The sequence below is a fragment of the Trichoplusia ni genome, chromosome 1 (genome assembly GCF_003590095.1).
Source record: "Trichoplusia ni isolate ovarian cell line Hi5 chromosome 1, tn1, whole genome shotgun sequence".
Lineage (NCBI taxonomy): Eukaryota > Metazoa > Arthropoda > Insecta > Lepidoptera > Noctuidae > Trichoplusia > Trichoplusia ni.
In genome coordinates, this window is record NC_039478.1 from 5,940,490 (window position 1) to 5,959,968 (window position 19,479).

Genomic DNA, 19,479 nt, shown 5'->3' on the forward strand with positions numbered 1-19,479 from the left:
AAATCTTCGTTAAAATAATATCAACCATCATGAATTATTATATCTCTCCGTAAAGGCAATGGTCAGGTTTACCCTTTGTACAAGCTACAGTGAGCTATGACTGTATAAATAATATTGTAAATTGCATAATTAAGCTTTCATCCACAAACATTTAAATACACCGTCACCATTATCCTTTCAAAATGCTAATTAACAATTTGACAAACATTGTGGAAGGTATAACTCATATTAACCACTTTTATTTTTCAGTAAATTAAAATGTCTGTGTCATTTCCATAAAACAAATGAAAAAAGTTCATTATTAATTTTGATGAGCACTGGGTATTATCCTTTTTCAGGTTAAGAGGCTTTAAAGTTTTAGAGCGGACCACATTAACATCTTTACACAGACAAATATTATTACCGGCTACGTTAGTATAATGGTGGATCTAAAACAATAACATTTCAAAAACAACGTGGTTATGAAGTACGCTAAGTTTAATGGCGCTATAAAATAATTTTCACCTCAATTTAATGGAAAATTAATTAGAATAAAGGTCGCATTAAACTTCCGTATTATAAACATTAGTAGGGATAAAATTGTCGTTAAATTACAATTAAAAGGAGCCTTTTAAAGCGTGTTTTCAAATAAACTTGGGGGTCAATCTTGATAAAATTTAATGCGAAACAAATTGTCCCTGTTTTGCTAATTACTTCCGAGAACGACATCGTCAGTATCTAAATTGCTTTTAACAGTGTTACTCTTTTAGATGGTTAGGAATATAAGAATTTAAATGTCTGTAATACTTTAAGTACTTAAAAAGCAATTTTAGGAGGTTATTTTTTTACTAATTAAAACCTGTGTTGGACTGAGAGAGAAATAACTTAGATACAAAAAAAAATATAATAACATTCAATCATTATAAAAAAAAATCGAAAAATTCCAATATGTCATGTTACTTCATACACAGCACTTCATTTGCTTTCAAGCAACAACATTAACCATCATAAAAAGAGACATTACTTATACCCAATAAATTAATCACTAACGTGTTCACATCGCTCATCATCGCAGACAATAATCGTTCACCTACCTAGTTACTCCCAATTTTGATAACAATAGCTAAGCCTCCTTTCATGTAGAAATTGATTTACTAAACAAAGGCAGGACTAAGGACAATTGATAGTTCGTTAGTTACTTATGATCGGATTTCCGAGGATATAATACTAATTATAGTTTGTATCGTCGGCATCTTGGATTGAAGCCCTTATGATCTTGTTTCTATTAATAGAACGCTCAAATAGACCAAATTGGGAACGATAATATTGGGTCCTTGGATTAAACTGAAACTACTTTTGCGATTGGAGTTTGAGTCGTGATTATCTTCGCTATTTTGTTTCAACGGACAGCTGAGTGGTTGAGGTCACCACTACAAATTTTCCAAGGAGCGACACAAGGTTTAAAGCTAATAGCGCGGCAGCCTTTCTTTTTTATTTAAATCCTCTATTAGATGTTTTGAATGTGTAAAATAGGGTTTTAAATTGAATCTAAAAATATTAGAAAACAGAAAGACAAGGCATTAGATAAAAATAATAATTTCAAAACCATTTCTAAGAAGGACCTCACGTCCGTTTGGTGATATAGCATAAGATATCGCTTCTCGCTTTTTAGCTAAGATCAAAGTGTAAAAAAAGCATTAGATAACTAAATTATTTTGTAAAAGTTATATTTAATTAAGTTAAGTAATGAAAAATAGAGCAACCTAAAAAGAAATATATTTCCTTGAAACTGAAAACTCGCTAGGAAAAGTTCAAAGTATATTTTAAATCAGTTTAAGTGTAACGTATTGGTTCACATATAGACTGCATTGGAACTGTACAGTACGAATTTATGCAAAGCTGGAGAGGCTTTAAATAAACTTAATAATGCACTTTATATTCACAGAAATAAATGGAACTTAGAACAGTTTTAGACGATAAAAACTCTTTTAGAATAGACTAACTTTCATTGTGAACTTTTGTAGAGATATGAGAATAAGAAATTGCATGATGCCTTCATAAATTTAACTTTTTGTGTGTTATGACCAAATTCTTAAACGTCGATAAGTTGTAAGTCGCTGCCAAGTCGAGACCAACATTAAACACAAGCAGGTCAAGTGCGAGTCAGACACATAACACTTAGGGTTCCGTGCAAATAGGCTTAAAAACTATTGCTTAATTTTGTGTTAAAAGGGAAAATAAATATTTAATATCTGAATATTTAACTTTAAACTGATTTACTGCAAAACACGGTCCAATCGGGAGATACCGTGAGAGACTGATTACAGACGGAATTATAATAGGGTTCCGTTTGCACCCGATTATATCTATTGATAACATGGCATTTATACAATAATAACATTGACAGTCAGTATCAACGCTGTTTTCAATTGAAACCACATCGTAATAAACAAAATTGTAATACTCATTGAAATATCAAACAAAAGATATGAATGTTAATCAAGTTGATGTTAATTTAACACCTTTTGGCCCTTTTTGACGATATTCAAAGCTGCTTGATTCATTGGACCGGAAAGCGGATTAATTCCTATTCACAGTGAATGAGAGAATATTTGGATGTTTGAATATAATTTTAAAACAAATATACCCGTCTATTTGTTCTTAATGTAATCGGTTGAAGGTTGAATAAATATGATGAATGAATGGTAAGACTCTTTATGTACGTGGCAACGTAAGTCGAATATTCTGACTTTTGACTAATAATAATAGTGCCAAATGTCCGCTGTCCTTAAAATTACTTAAATTATTGTGTCACTCATTATATCAAAGTTATCGTTCATTTATTTGCAAGCGCAAGCTAGCATGGGACAGTGGCACAGACAGTCTAAAAGTTGGACGCATGGTCACTTAACCTATACGCTGTCTTGTCTACAATGATACGTGCTCATATTTTGGAAACTATGAGTTTGTATTCAGCGCTAAAGCTGAAATGGACGCGGCCATTTTCTCTGAGTGGACAGCAAGACTCAAAAACGTCATCATACATCATCTACGTTTATACATCTTGATCCATCAGCACTGGCCGTCAGCTGTCGCTCAGCGTGACAGAGAAACCAGCCTTAGTGACCAATGTCATTGGGTGTTGGAGGCTTACTTCTAAGAAGGGCTTTATAAACACCTGAGTATTTAAGCACATTTAATATATTAATTTCATGACTAAATATCGTGTTTATTCGTGGTCCTTAATGTTTTTGCTGCCAATTTGGGTCGATACCAAATACGGGTGATAAAGTTAATTAATTTTAGATAAAACCCGTCGCCTTACGTGTAAGCACCTCTACAATCCATTACCTCAACATTTATGGTAAAAACAGTTCAAACGTTTCATTACGAAAACAAGTAAAATTAATTTTCAAGTCTCAAAGCATTTCGAATGAAAATGAAATTGATATTAAAAGTCGACCCAAATTGTTCGTTGATTGAATGAATCAATTTATCAAAACTTATTCCGATATTGAAATTCGTTTTCAATCATGAAGCGCGGTAATAATGAACACCGCTAAGATATTGGGAACAGCTTTTCTCGCAAGGATAATTAAATTGAACGGTTTCAAAGGGATAATTCAAAACAAGACATGATGTCTTTAATTTCATTTGGGATAAAGAGCAGTGACGGCAACCCAAAGTCTGCTGACTAAAATTCAAAAAGAAATATAGATTTTTCAAAACAAGCATTAGTCAATTTGATATCGGCATCAGATCAGCTCAAAAATAGCATATGGAAACCGACCAACAAATTCAACTTGCAATTGCAATTCAACCGACTTCAAACAAAGAAACTGGTGAAGATAAGAAAAGCGTTAAAAAATATTGATCGCAACCTAAAGTAAAATTCTGGTACATTTTAAGCAAGTCTCTCCGATAAACAAACATGTAAATAGTTGCGATAACTTCGGGATCGCATATCGGCTCGCTTTACCCGAGTTAGTAGGGATTACTAAGTTTTTTTGGGATTCCGCGATACCCTTTCCAACTTTCCATTTCGACTAATAAGATAAACTATATTTGGGAGTTACTTCGTGTATTATCTGGTACGTTACCTGTACTCTTTGAGGCGTGTACCTAGATTATGAACGAGCAAATCGACTGGAATGACGTAATGACAATTAAGTGGGTGTAGTTGAAAGTACTGAGTGCTCATGGGCCATGATTTATGGGTTTTCGTAGTCAGAAAAATAGATACTATTTTGGAAGAATTCAACCTCACCAATGATGTTGCCATGGTGTAGTCAACTATTGGGGCAAAAAATTACCTACGATACGCTAAAAGAAACTACATTCAAGGGAACGTTTATAAAGCTCCGGGCTGAGCTACATTTACATTATACAAAATAATCTCACATACCTGTACCCGCTGGCATCGAATCAAGCTCTGCGTGTGGGTTAGTATCCTCAGCACCATGTGCTCGATCGTGCTCTGTTCTTCGAACACCATCCTGGCGAGGTCCAACAGGACCTGATTCCTCTTGACCTCCAACTGCGATCTCTCGTAGAGCTGGGCATTCCGCAGCCCGATGCCGCAGAATTGGAGATATGAAGCGAACACTTTCTCGTCGTTGACCGTGAAAGGTCCGTCGCTTTGTTTGTTTATAACCTGTAAGAGAATCGCGATTAGCGTTTGGTATTATTTTTAGTTATCGTTGTTACAAAAAATTTACTTAATTTTCTTAGAATGATCTAATACTGTATTAAATATTTTTACAAACCGCAATGAGGCAATCAAAAGGTTAGTTCCGAAAATTACAATTGAAATTGTTCATAAAATAAAACGTAACTAAAACTACAAACCCCATTTCAATATTAATCGCTTGTAAAAACTATTTACGTCCAACAATCTTGTTTAATTGAAAAGATGCAATATTTTATTTTAAGAACTTAAAAGCGAGTCTAATTCGTTTTCCCCCAGGGGACATTGTTGGATGGGATAGATAATACAAAGTTTGCAAACATTTCACCGAGCAATTTCAATTCCACTTTGGAATATTTATAACTTAATACGCTTAGGGTGCCGGGAACTTTTTTGATTTCATCTTTTCTTCGCTAAGCTCTCATTTCGCCGTTTTACCAGATGTTTTTTGAAGCAACATTTTAATGTAAACAGACCAAAAGTTTACTTTGAATGAGACTTTTGGCAAACATGATTAGTTGAGAGGGCTGGATGGATTCTTTGTCTTTTTTAGGTCAAAATCGAAGAATTTTACATTCTCATAAGAACTGCGTACAATACAAACTGGTTACATACCTGGGCAACACCAATAACCTCTCCATTAATGTCCTTAATGGGCATGCAGAGAAGTGACCTCGTTTTGTAACCCGTCTGTTGGTCAATGTCGTGGTTAAACCTCTCGTCCTGCAACAACGTAGAAACACTATTTAATACAATTCATTACTTTCTTTGTTCCTAACATTTAGGTTCGTCGTAGAAGCTTCAAATTTAGGGTTTTAACCAAATGTTGGGAATATACAAAGGATATTTTTGGACTGTCCTAGTTTCAACTGGTTTTAGTTAAATCAAATCCGCTTTTAATATCGACACACCGCGTTCACAGATTACTGAGCTTGATTTGTCTAGAGGCCATACAAACAAGGCATCCTATGGCTTGAGTGACAGGAATGGAAATGTTTTTTTTTTTTAAACTCACGAATAATTAGACTACAAAAATTTCTCGTGGTTTACTTGCTGCTACTTCTATGTTGACCTCAATTGGTTGTACAACAATTTAGCCATCGCAATAATGCCTATACTTATGGTTCGTACAAGATGCTCCAAAACCATGCCTCCTTAGACAAGACTAATTGAACAATCATTATCTCGTTTAAATCGGGATCTAAACGAAGCACAGAAACTGGGCCGAGTAATCGGAGTCGTGGTAGTGACCGCAGACCACATCTGTCCACAGGCAGGCGCCATACAACGGACTCAATATTATTGCTTCTTCTGCAACTTGCTTACTTATCCGGAAATTAAATGCCATTCATCTCTATTTATTTCACACGATGGTCCCACGTTTCCAGTTGCTATGCACCGATTTAAATGAGCTTTCCGTGGTAACAAAAGAAATGGAAGATTTTATTGAATATTGAATACGGTAATCGATGTGTTTTGTTATTTATATTCGCCGGTATTGAAAATACAAAAGCGAGGAATATAAGAGTCGTTAATATAAAAGTTGAAAGGGACGTAGAGACATGAATCAGATATTATTATTTATTGAAAGTTGCGGATTTCATTTATAGGACAGAATTGTTGATTTAAATTCATATTAATTTCCGATTTCAATTGCGGTTGTAATTACTTCGATATTACCGCGAATCCCAGTAATTTCATTTCACTCAGACACATTTCTATTCCACAAATGACGCCACAAATCATTAAATCTTAGCATTTACCGGTTAAATCACGCAAAGCAATCACGTGCCCACACTCGCAGGCAATCGCTGGTATAATTTATTTGGACAAACACTGTAAATCTCTCAGCAGAGAAGAATGCTATTTGAGGAATCCGTTGTATCGCCGAATTTACGACTCAATGCACAAAACCGTTCCTACAATGCAGTGCGAACACGAACATTTGTGGAACCGAAATCGAACGTATGGAGCGCAGCCAAGAGGGGAAGTTATAGGTATTACGAGCCACCGTTCATTACACACGCCTGTCAGCCGGCCAGATTGGGCTTAAACTATCCATTGAGCTTACATATCGCACTTTCTAGTATTGCGAATATCCAGAATTTTAAGGCAGTTAAACTTCTGCTGGTATAAATCTGTCAACGAAATTTAGGAACATCGAACAATAAAGCGTTTTCCCGTTCCCCATTTTCAAGAGTTGAAACCCGTTAGTTGGTTAGACTGGAAGCCGACCCCAACATAGTTGGGAAAAGGTTAGGGTGATGAAATGTAGAGTCGGAACCAGTCCATTAACACCTATATTCAAAATATCTCATGAAAATTCTAAAGTAGGTACTAGTTAGAGCATGGAGTGCTATATGATTTCTATTACTGACTTCAGTAGTCAATTTGAATCTGATATAAATTGATTAGTATTCAATTGTAGACCGCTGCTAACTGAAGTTTAGTAAGTGCAGGAAAGCATTTGTGCGAGACCAATTTGATTTACGTCTGTAATTTAATTTGAATATTTATTACGTCGCTAGGTATTTGACGTGCTTAAGTGATTGATGTAGATGCTTTGTGTTCGATAACAAAATTAATTGAAGATAACATTATTGTTTTGAAAACAAAAACATACATATCTAGTTATTTAGTTATTTATTGGAATAAATAACTTTGATGCTTGATTTTTTTATGGGATCGAATGACATAAAAAAAAACTAAAATCGGATCATTCAGGTCGTTATAAGGCAAAAAACATAAATAAATACAGACAAATTGAGCACCTAGTCCATTCTGAAATCGGTTGAAAACAAGGCTCATTTAGAATTACTCACACACTGATATTTGGGAACATACACAATTTGTTATACGATTGTTGAGCATTTACGCATGCCTCTTCAGAGCCATGACTAAAGCATATTGTGTCACAATTTATGCACGATTTTAAAGCCAATGTTTAACGATACACGTGTCCCGTTGAATTTGACAATCTGTTTCGAGTGACATTCATTCAACACGTGGATAAACATAATAATTTCCGGTATAAAAGTCCATGAGTATTGTCCATTAATTTCTGTAGTTAATTAAAAATGGGTCAAGAGCAAGTCGGAATCGGACTAGGGATTCTTGTTCACGTATCAGGTTTATGACCGTAATGTTGGTATAGGGATACAGAAATATTACAAAAAAAATTAAACATCTTTCTTGCTATCATGGTTCAAGTCGTAGCAATAGTTATTTTTAATTTTTGGGTTTCGTTTTAACCCTTTGGTTAAGGGACCCTAATAGAATGCTAAATGGGACGTAGAGAACTACCAGTCTCCCATAATATTAATTTTCTCATGGAATATTTGGCACGGCGTCAAAAATCCTTCCGCATAATCAACTTTAGGAGTTGGAGTCAAATCCAACATTAAGGCTATGACCGACTTTAGAATTGCTGAAATAAAAACTTGCTCTCACTAACTCAATAGCTTTAAAGCACATGCACGAAATTCAATTCAGATACAAGTTTCCTTGCAGAAGAATTTTATATCTTCGTGGGAAGAAAACTATATTACGAGGAAGTTTAGAAGAGTAAAATTCAACCTTCGCAGAAATCAAAATGAAACGTCCTAGATCGAAGTTTCATTTACGATTCTGATCTTGGAAGGATCGTAAAAGTAATGGGTACAATGGGACGTTCAGGAATGCTAAATCCCTTTAAGGCTGCGACTGAGCTAATACCAAACATCAAAATCACTCTTTGACACATTTCTATCAGTCTTCATCCTGCGCGTGACAAAATATTCAACTTCAATTTCACGTCTCACATTCATTGACACGATCTAAATATTTCTGTCAATCGGAATATTTACAACAACTATTTGTATAGGACGTTCCGAATCCAATGTGAATAACGCAGTATATATTTTTGTAAGATTTAAGCAGAACATGTTCTGTGCCAAACTCACAATGTTAAAGCTCTTCGTACGGTCTCTGGAGTAAATTAAGTTGTTGGCATTGAATCAGTCTCTCAAGTATTTACTTTTTACATTTCTCGGTAGGGAGCGAAGATATTTTACTAGTGCTTCGATCGTAGCCATCTCAAACCATGACGATGTTGTATTCCCGTTACTACAATCATTAGCTGCCTCTTAGCAGATTAAATTATATGTATTATCACCTGTAGCCAGGTAGCATTTTTGAAGTAGTAGCATTAATAGAAATATTTAATTGTATTAAAATGACATCTGCTTCCGTTAAGTCATGTGACTTAGATTTGTCACTGTCAAACATTCGAGCGTTATATATTAACGATTACGATTGTCGCAATCTCATTTGGCTAAAGGGCAGTTCAGATTTTAAGCTTTTAAGTGTCCAAATTTAACCCGAAATCTAGTAAATTACTGAATTAGTAACACAAAACCTCGAAAATGTTTGAACTGGTTGGAAATTTCACGTTCCATAATGTGAACAAAGGATAGAACTTTTTATCTCTACGTTACAGATTCGGCCGACGTACCGTAAGAGTGTTAATGCTGGCCTTTTATATCAAGAGTCCATTATCCTTTCGAGAAGTTACACGGCCAAAACTGCTGTTGTCCGAAAACTACTTGAAATAACTTCGCAATTAATTGAGGTTACGTTTTTAGGTGACCGGATAAAGATTCAACTATTTATGGTACTACACAGGTGTTTGTTTCCTTGGTATTAGATATGAACGATACACTGTCAAACAAATGGATGGTAATTATATAGGGTTTGGTAAGGCAAGACATTTGGTCATCGAAGTATATGGAACCTAGGTTTAAAAAAACAATATGGTAGTAAGTCCAAAAATTTTAATGGAACTTAAAACCTAGTCATGCTGCAAAAGGCCATTTTAAAATGATCACTCCCATACGAAAACGTTAATAGTCAACAAAATTCTAATAGTCAACTGTCCTCGAGAGACCCATAAACAAACGATTATTGTGCGAAAAGCGTAAACATTTTATTCCCTCGTATGTACTGCATTCTTATCTATAATTTTCCTTGGAATATTGATGTTGAGAAATAAATACTGTGTAAAGCCAACTTCCTGTGACCTTCGAGCCTCAATATTGTTACGGTAATTTATGCTTCATGCCTACCTCAATAAACCATTTAGCATTTAAGATTATCATCAGAATTTAACAAAGGATTATATATGTCTCGGTTTTGTGTTGTTAAATACCCGTGTTTATGAGACGATTCCCGGTATTTAATTATGTTTACACTGTCATCCGTTGATTCTATTTTCATCTCTTTTTCATATTTGAAGTTTACTTTCATTGCTAAAATATTTCTCGTGAATACTTTTTCTCTTAAGGGAAACATTCAACGATATTTAATTACGTGAAGTCTAAGTGTCACATAACGAAGAAACCATTACAAATTTTAATTATCGCGAAGTAATTCACGCCACACAAAGGATTGCAGACGAGAATTGCTTTTTACAAAAACGTGAACGTGATAATTACATTCAAAAATGTTCACAGGTTTCTTTTAATTAGGTCAGTCTTGACCAATTTTAAGAGGAAATAAGGTAGACACATATTTAGTACTCTTTATAAAACTCTTTATATACGACTGAATGCAACACTCCTTTCAAAAGGATATGATTCTGAATTGATGCCACAATAAACATAAACTATCTAGCTATCTTCTCTGACTTCAAACAAAAATTACGAAATACATGATAGAATGAAAACGATTCGTCAAGACATATGTATAGTGTGGCCATAGAGTGCACTATCTATGTAGCGCGATCTTTCAGAGGCATTTATATGCAAATCGTTTTCATAAACAATGGATACGTGAGCACGCATGAACTGACAGTCTTGGCAAGGTCACGGCTTTGGAGGCGGGCCAGGACGCCATACTTATTCCCCAGATACCATCTAACTAAGACAAAATTATTCTCCAAAAGGATCGACCTTGGTGAGAATATTTTTTTTCTCCATCGCCAATTGAGAAGAATTTGAATTGTAAAAAGATTCTAAATATTCCCTCCTGCCAAAATTCTGTATGTTAAGCTTAAGATAAATGAATCACATTCATAATTTAAACGAGCGTACCATCTAAAGAAAACATATTCTGCTGAAATATTCACGGCCGGAGGCGTATGTATCATATACAAAATACTCGTAATACACCAAACTGTGCCCTACTAAATGTACATTTATAAGACTCACGTACCAGACACAAAAAATATAAATCCCTCGGCGCTTCTGTTTTCATATACCACATGTCAAAGCCTTGAATGTTACTGATGAATGGGAGACGAAACTAAAAAATACCTAAGGTAACAATAACCTCGAGGTAAAAGAAAACTACAGGTTCCTTCCTCGATGGTAATAAAGGAAAATTAGATATTAAAACTATTATTTAGATCGGACTCAGTATATTTGTTTGAAAAGATACCTTAAGCTAACCTCAAAACCATTAATATGAAGAAGCCTCTACAGAAAAATAGTCCGAGGATATTTGGAAGCTTGTTTATGTGAGTCCGTTGATATATCCAGCTGGTACCAGGAAATTCATGAAGTGACTAAAGAGGGATAGCATTTTTAAGCGCGCAATTTATCCAAGAGCGGGTCGTGTTTTGCGAATTATTTATGTGCACTCGTACAGTTCTGACGAATCTCGGCAAGATGTGCCTGTACTACGGATTATGTAAAATCTTGAAAATTATTTACAAGGCTGTAAAGTTTTTTTGAGGTTAAACATTTTTGAACTCAAGAGAAAACTAGTTAATTATTTAAATATTCATATATAGGTAAAAAAATGTTGGTGGAATCACGTCTAACCTAGTGTTACCTTTTTGCGGTTTGAAGACAGTCACACAAGACTGAACGATTTTGGGTAAAAACAAAGGAACCGGCTATTGTTCTTTGTTCCTACATTACCAATTCACAAATAAAATCCCATGGGAGCAAACCAGACAACAAAAACCGCTTACATAAGTAAAATCACCTCCACAGAGATTCCTCGAAGTACTTGACGAATGAGAAACGCTTGATCTTTGCGGGGCAGGATGAAAAATTGACATCGATGAATAAAACTCACGCTCGAAAGCTGAGCGATGCTCGACGAACAGGTCCCATCTCAGGGAACATTCCCAGTAGCCATTTGTTACCATAAATCAAGCCATGTCCACCAAAGATATATTACAATACTTGGATTAAGTGATTGTCAATAGATAGGAGGCACTCGATGACAGATATATGTGGAGAATAATAATAGAAGACATAATAATATCGCGAGTTTAATACAATAATGCTGTTGGACATTTATCATGTCAGACTTTCGCTTACTTGATTTTTTATATTCATGAGACTTGGATTTCGCGTTGTATTTTATTCACGTGTTATATAGACCCGACGTCGCTTTGCTCAGGTGGTGACATGACATGATTTACAAATATTGCAATATCGAGATCCTTTGAATTAAACATCGACTATGACATACATGGTGATGTTCCCTACTTGTTCCATTTACACATTCCTGGTTTTAAATTGACATGACAATTATTATGAGATTCCCGAAAACTTCATCATTCCAGTTTTACAAATGATAACGGACATAATGTTCAGTGAAATAAAAAAAGCAGTACCGACTACTGAACACCATGTATTTTTATTGCTCTCTTGTTTTGTATTAAAACATTTAATGTACCGTAGTGTGATATATTGCACACACTGAATGAAACTGCTTGGAATATCAACGCGGGAACACTGGTCGCTTGCACTTTGTCAAATGTTATGAGAACCATAAGTTAGTCTATATTTTCTTTTCAACCAACGAGAGAAAAATATGTTATTTAAACTGGACGTTCCATTTAAGTAACCATCTATCTCTGTATAGCGGTACCCATTGGGACATGTATTTTTAAGAGTCAATTGAACTATTACAATAGACTGGAAAGCTAACTAAATGAAAAGGATGCTATTTTTTGTCTAATCAAGAATCGAAATTCGAAATGGAAAACAAATTACATAATTTAAAGTTACGCATAACACCCCATAATTTTATTAACTCAACAAACAAAAGTTATAGCATTATTGAAGCCGACTCATTGAATAAATTAGTTTGTGAATATTTCTAAAGTTAAACAACCCAGTGTAGATTATTAATAAAACGAATATAATTGTGTCAGCTAATCATTTCTATTCTATTTAAAAAGTTTTAACCCCTTTCTATTTCTATCAAAACTTTATAAATAAAAATAGATCTACGCTAGCCTAGGCAAACATTTAAATCGTGATGATTTTTTTTGTTTATTTATTTATACTTCTTTTAAACGAAAAAATGGCGAACTTAATGTTTCTGTAATGGTCATTGAGGCAGGTGCATCAAATATTTGATTAAATGTATCACTGTCATTTTACCAGACATTCAGTTACGTATGTAATTACTAAATTAGCGAAAACGCGAAGCTTTCAAGCGGCAATATATATTAAATTAACAGGTAAACAACAAAAACCTTTCTAATAAAGGCCATTAGGAGCACAAAGCCCAAAAAAGTTGAACAAAACGAAACCAAGTAGGTAACTAAAAGCATAGAGGATTAGAGTGATTACCTAAAAGTAAAGTTATCTCATTGTTTCGTCCGTCAGTTTAGTACGAATTTCGCACCATTTAAGGCGAAACACCGCAAACAATTACCGTCGGGTAAGGTAAAGTTTTGACAGGTGCGAGACTAAAATTGATCTATGAGAGTAGTTAGCACAGACGCCCCTCTTAATATATACCGAGCTAAAAATACAAGATGATGAATAACCATTGTGTTTTCTATAGATTTCTTTCTTGGCTATAGGCGTGTTATGATTTTTTGCGCCTTTGATGTTCTGTTATGAACATTTACAAAAATTACCTTATTGGTAAAGAAATCAAATCTAATTAAGATTTTTTTAAAGTACAAACGGTCCGATTAGTAGGTACTTCGAAATCTCATGAGGAATGTGGATTTGATAGTCACAAAGAGCAATTTCGTTAAGAGTTCGATATCCCGCCTCAATATTTCCCCTTAAGTAAACACCTTAGCGATTCCAATCTTGACCTTAAGAAAAATTAAAAGATTCCTTCGAAAAAAGTATCAGGTACGTATGACAAAAGCAATCAAATTAAAAAAAAAACAGATAAGGCTTAGTGAGTTTCTAAAGACGTTATGGAAGCACAGCTTTGCCTTGAAAGTGTAAAAGCGTCAACAATGTGTCGGGTTTGAATATTGCAACAGTTTTTGAATAATGAAAGTTACACAATGCTTGCGGGCATTCATTTTATAAAACAACATGAGATGTTTTCTTTTGGTAACTGCACGCAATTTCTGATGTATTGGTGTTGGATTTATGTTTTATTTTTTGCTATAGCTCTTGTCAATTCAACTCATCTTTGCGCATCGCGCTATGTGTGAGAAGCCCTTAAAAATATACAGACATTTCGTGCAGCTTTCATTTTGTGTCACTGCCAAGCAAATCAAAGGAAATTTTATTAATATTTACCCATTATTTATATACCATAAGATTATGGTTCAGGTAGTTTCTGTACAAACAATGTACATTTCAATTTATAGCTACTACAATTGCAAGGGAAATGGTTTTCCGAAAACATCACAGAACACAGCTTAAACGTGTTTTTAATTCCTTTAATTATGTATCATTCAGACAACCCGATTCTAAACTCTTTAGAATCGGGTTGACACCATCACTCATTAATATACCCTTTTAAAACGTTAATAAACTTTTCAAATCTAACACAGAATGCTTATATTATTACTGCACAATTTGTTACAAAGCGGAGTGTTTAAATAGTACTTAATCTCAATATCGGTAATGGTTTCGCGCTGAACATTTTCTTAACACAAATATTTAAAAGGAAAATACGAGACGGCTACCTGAGAGCTTAAAAGTAACATTAGTGGATTGTATATCAATGTGGGAGGAGGGTATTCAAACTGAAACCCTTTTATCCATAACTGACGGATGATATAGGTTTACATCATATGTAACTTGAGTCTCAAGGCCAACAATACAATTGGCACGGTTGCTCAACATTCAGATTTGAGTTCAGATCGGCTTTTGAATGAAGTGAGATAGATTAAAGGAATCAATCACAACGGAGCTTGAAAGCTTAATCCCAGTTCGAATGAGTCTCGTAAAAATTACTGAGCAAACTAAGCCACGCAGATAGCAATAAAAATGGCGTATTTACTTTAACGAGATCATTTGACGGATCCCAGTCGTGAGAGGGAACACTAATGTGCGTGGATAAATTGCCAGGTGATAAAACGCAGACCTAATGTCAGTCTGCTGAAAAATGCTTCACTGTAGTTTATATTCGAATGTCAGAAAAGTGAAGTTTTGTTTTTGTTATAAATATCTGTTTTTTTACTACAAGCCATTAATCAAAACAGGTACTGACGGCAGACAGGCGAGATTTGCAAATGTGAATTTATTACACGTAGTCCTATTATTTTTATGCTGTTATGAATTTCGGTCTCATTCACGCACTACTACAAACGGTTTATATATTGACACAGAAAATAAGATGACAGATTAAAAAAATCTGATGACACCATGAATTATGAAATCAAGGGTGCGGTACAAACCCGGCCTCAGCCAAAAACAACTCTTCTTGGGTCACTTCATACAGTTTTCTCAATAAACGACGATTGTGAACAACCCGCTACTGCTGATGTCATTGTTTAATGACCCCTCGTAAAAGGTTATTGCTGTTACATTCGTTTGTTTCGTAATTCATAATATATAGGTATATTTCAAAGACGTTGATGAAAAAACAAGACCTTTTGTAGATTAGACTTTCTTATGTCTAAATGTATTTTTAGCTTCGAATAAATGATATGATCAATTTGACATGCTTTTAAGAGAAAAATACGAAGCGGCGTGAAATTTTATTTTTATTGAAGGCATCGCGAACATTAAAAGTGTTTTCAATAAAAGTGTGACAGCTACTTGAATTGATTGAGAATCGACAGTCGATCAAATCATTTAGAAAATAAAATTCCAGATTCCATCCATTTCTTGAATACATTATGAGGAAAACATCGATTTATAATAAATGGTAGATGAATTAACATATCACGTTAGTTTTCCACCAGACGTCAGCTTCATCTTAACTCCGTACATCAAAGTTGATAGCATCATAATTCACAAACATGGCACTCTTGCCCCGAAAAAATAATCCAATTAAAAAAATGTCGGTTGACTTATTTGGTGACGCTAAAATGCAAATGTATTATGAGGTGAAATTACTATTCTGGTCGAGGCTTCCAAAACATTCTTAAAATGAGTGTTTTCATTGCGGTAGCTATTTTAAGAATTAAGTGGGACGGTAAAATGAGGTAGCTTTGAACTCGTAGCATGTTTACCTCTTTTCATTACGTCTTATGGTATAGTATTTGTAAGAACACTCTTGATGAAATTTCTGCTAATGATGGGCAATGTTCGTTAGGCAAAGTAGTTTGAGATTTTCATTGGATATCCGGATAACCTTGAATCTATTCTGCTTCTCTGTTGATTAGATTTTGGTAATCAGATCTATACGGTTTTGTTAGAACGATGGTTCGTGTTAGATTATTTCTAACGTTTGGTTCAACATAATCTCTTCATAAAGATGAACCAAATGAGAGATTTAGGTACAAGTTTTTTGGCTGTATTAAAGAGACGAAAATTGGAAATGGTACAGAATTTGACACTCCAGCAAAAACCCTTTTTTATCAAACATTCGTATTCTCATTGTCCCTAAGTAATGATATCTACATACCTTATACGCATCAGGTATATTGACAGGTTCTCCACTCTCAGCCACGTAGCCGACGATGCCGCTACCCCACGGTATCCTGATCTCTTCGAGCTGTTCCATCTGCTCCGGCGTGGACTTCGAGCACACGTCGAACAATTTCGACACCAAACACCTGGAAAGTTCTACTCTTTAGTAATGGAAGGTATAAGGTGAAGGTATACTTTGGGATGAAAGGTTAAAGGTTCGTAGTATCCAGAAAATAAGAAATGTGTACGGTCTAAAAATAAATTTCAGAAAATAACAGCATAACATTTTCTTCAGCTTAACCTTTGATGCAATATTTGAATGCTACTCGTAGAATGGTTAGTTTAGTCGGGACTAGTGCAATTTTACACTACTATTTGAAAAACGATGTGTAAAACGTTTACTGCAAATTCTCAATGGGAAAAAGCTAGTTTGCAATAGAACAAATGTTTTCAACGAACAGACATATCAAATAGCAGCGAAAAACATTTTCACATTTTATTTGATGCGAAAACCCGTCTATTCATCAATAGATTAAACAATGCCCTTAAAAGTGGTGTTGAATGCAGATATATGAAGAAAAACGACAACAAGAACAGATTTACAAGGGAGCAACTACATTTCATTACTATCAACGGTAGACAAGCAAACAAGACAGGCATAGGACAGGCATAATCGAATTCCCAGTCCCTCCGGGGGAATTTTCCAATCGGCAAATAGAAAGAAGAATCCGTTTAATAAAACCTCGAGAACCATGTGTCGTTGGCGCATGTGGTTACCTACGTATAACTACCAAACTACAACACGATACACGTGACATAAAGTATTACACTTCTAATTGAAGATTTATATGGAAAAGATTTACGAGTGGTTTCTGGTGTTGGCATTTTACAAATTACATAAAAATTATATCTCATATGATCTTCAGAACTTAATTACTAGTTTTTTTTTTCCACGTGTCGATGCACACATTACAAGGTATGTATTATTAACATCAACAGAAACACTCCGAGATTATAATGTATGTTTTGATAATGAGTCGCTACTGTTAGTTCAGTAGGTAGTACGTTAATTTGGCCAATTAGTTGCGGTCCCTCGTACACGAAACTACTTACACGCTAAGACAGTTTTCGTTAATTGATACAGATATTGTTGTTTATTTAGACGTACCTAGATACGACGCACTTAGGTAAGTGAAGCTTTATGTACCTAATTACATTTCAGCGAAATAATTATGTACAAATTGTTGAGTATAACAGGCTTAAAGCACGTATGTCTTTACCAGGTAAAAATAAAATGTATTTAATTTTTTACAGGAGTTCCATAAAAATAGGATTTTCATGTCAACAAAGCTCCTAATATAGAACGACGTTTTGAAAGATAAAGAAAGGTTTTTATCCTTTGATAACATAACATATCCCTCTCCGGCCGAACAAAGTTCCATCGATACATAAGCTCAGGTCCAACAATGACATTACGTCAGCAGAATCTTGGACTCCGCAGGAAGCCTTCTCTTTAAGAGCTCACTCAAACTCAATAAAACCCTCTGGCGGGTGGCTTAAGTGGCGACTACACACGTAACTTCATTTTCGTTCAGTCAAATTGAATAATTGGATAAGCATTATAAGAGAAACACGTTGACGGTTCGCGTGTACGGTTTAATGTATAGGTAGGCAATATATGTACATTTATACAATACATATTTTGTCTTGTTATACATAGTGTGTTTTAAAAAGTCAATATTTTGTTGAGTGGTTAATTGTACAATTTCACTAGTGTCTTCTAGGTTCAGGTTTTTGTAAGAGCTTCGTAAAAGAAATGGTATTTCAATAAGATGACTTTGAGAGTTAAAACCTGATCATCGTAACTTATTATATTTTCAAGCTTTTCAGCCGCGGCTTCGCCCGCGTCGAGGTCGGCTATATCGCGTTTCCAAGAGTACCCTTCAGAATAAAAACTATCCTATGCTCTTTCTCAAGGTCAACTCTACCTCTGTACAAAATTTCATTAAAATCAATTCAGTGGTTTAGACGTGAAAGCGTAACAGATAGACAGACATATTTACTTTCGCATTTATAATATTAATAGGGATTCGAATGATACAGTGTCTTCATTTAAAATCAAAATAAAACTAAGTATTACAAAGAAGTAGGACTGCTACAGACTTTAATATTTTACATCTAAAACAAAAAGAGATCAAAATGTTCTTTAAAAGCTTACATATTATAACTTACACCATACTTTGTAATAAGGGTACATCATATAGCATCAGATATGCAAAATAATATTTATGTTCGCGACTGACGATGCGTACAAAGAAGGCAATAACATAAGTATGGCAATAAAATCCTTGTTACGATGACAAATATGAGCGAATTCGTAAAAGTCTGTGACCCTTCCAACTCCATCGTTTTATATCTTTATGATTTCTTTAACCACAAACTTCGAGATCATTATAATCTTTTCAAGTAAGAACTGTCGCTTTTGAGTAAGCGAGATGCCAGTCCACGCGGTATAGTGCCGTCTCGTTCTGACCTCGCAACAGTGGCGCTCAATGAGTTTTATAGTACAGGGTCAGGTAACCTTGACATTTCCTCTCCTTTTCATGGTTATCCCATTGAGATCTTGACCCTTACTCTGGCTAATAAGAGAACCACCCTATTCCAATCCGATTGTAATGTGTTCATTTACTATTCATTTGGTTTGGATTTCGGATAATGTGAAACTTGAACCATATGGACTTTCTTTTAGTGGAACATAAGACATTCTATCTGTAAAATGAAATAGATTTAAGAAAGTCATATTCTTAGTCATCTATTGCGAGTATAAGGCTACTTTTTCCGATGTCCATCTAATATATAAAATTCCCGTGTCACGATGTTAGTTACCGTACTCCTCCGAAACCGATCGAGCGATTTTTATGAAATTTTGTATACATATTGGGTAGGTCTGAGAATAGAACAACATCTGTTTTTCATACCCCTAAATGATAAGGGTTGCTCACACTAAAAAAATATATTTTATTTTGTGGACGA

The 19,479-nt window shown here is 34.7% G+C and overlaps 1 protein-coding gene across 1 annotated transcript in view; it reads right to left on the reverse strand.

Moving 5' to 3' along the window:
- Positions 1 to 4,284: 4,284 nt before the first annotated feature.
- Positions 4,285 to 19,479, reverse strand: part of LOC113491903 (dual 3',5'-cyclic-AMP and -GMP phosphodiesterase 11-like) — a gene marked incomplete at its 5' end in the record, with an annotated part of 40,259 nt that continues 25,064 nt past the window's right edge. Inside the window, 3 exon segments of the mRNA XM_026869121.1 lie at positions 4,285 to 4,633; positions 5,282 to 5,389; positions 16,442 to 16,592. Of these exon segments, the coding sequence (XP_026724922.1) occupies positions 4,331 to 4,633; positions 5,282 to 5,389; positions 16,442 to 16,592 (562 nt within the window).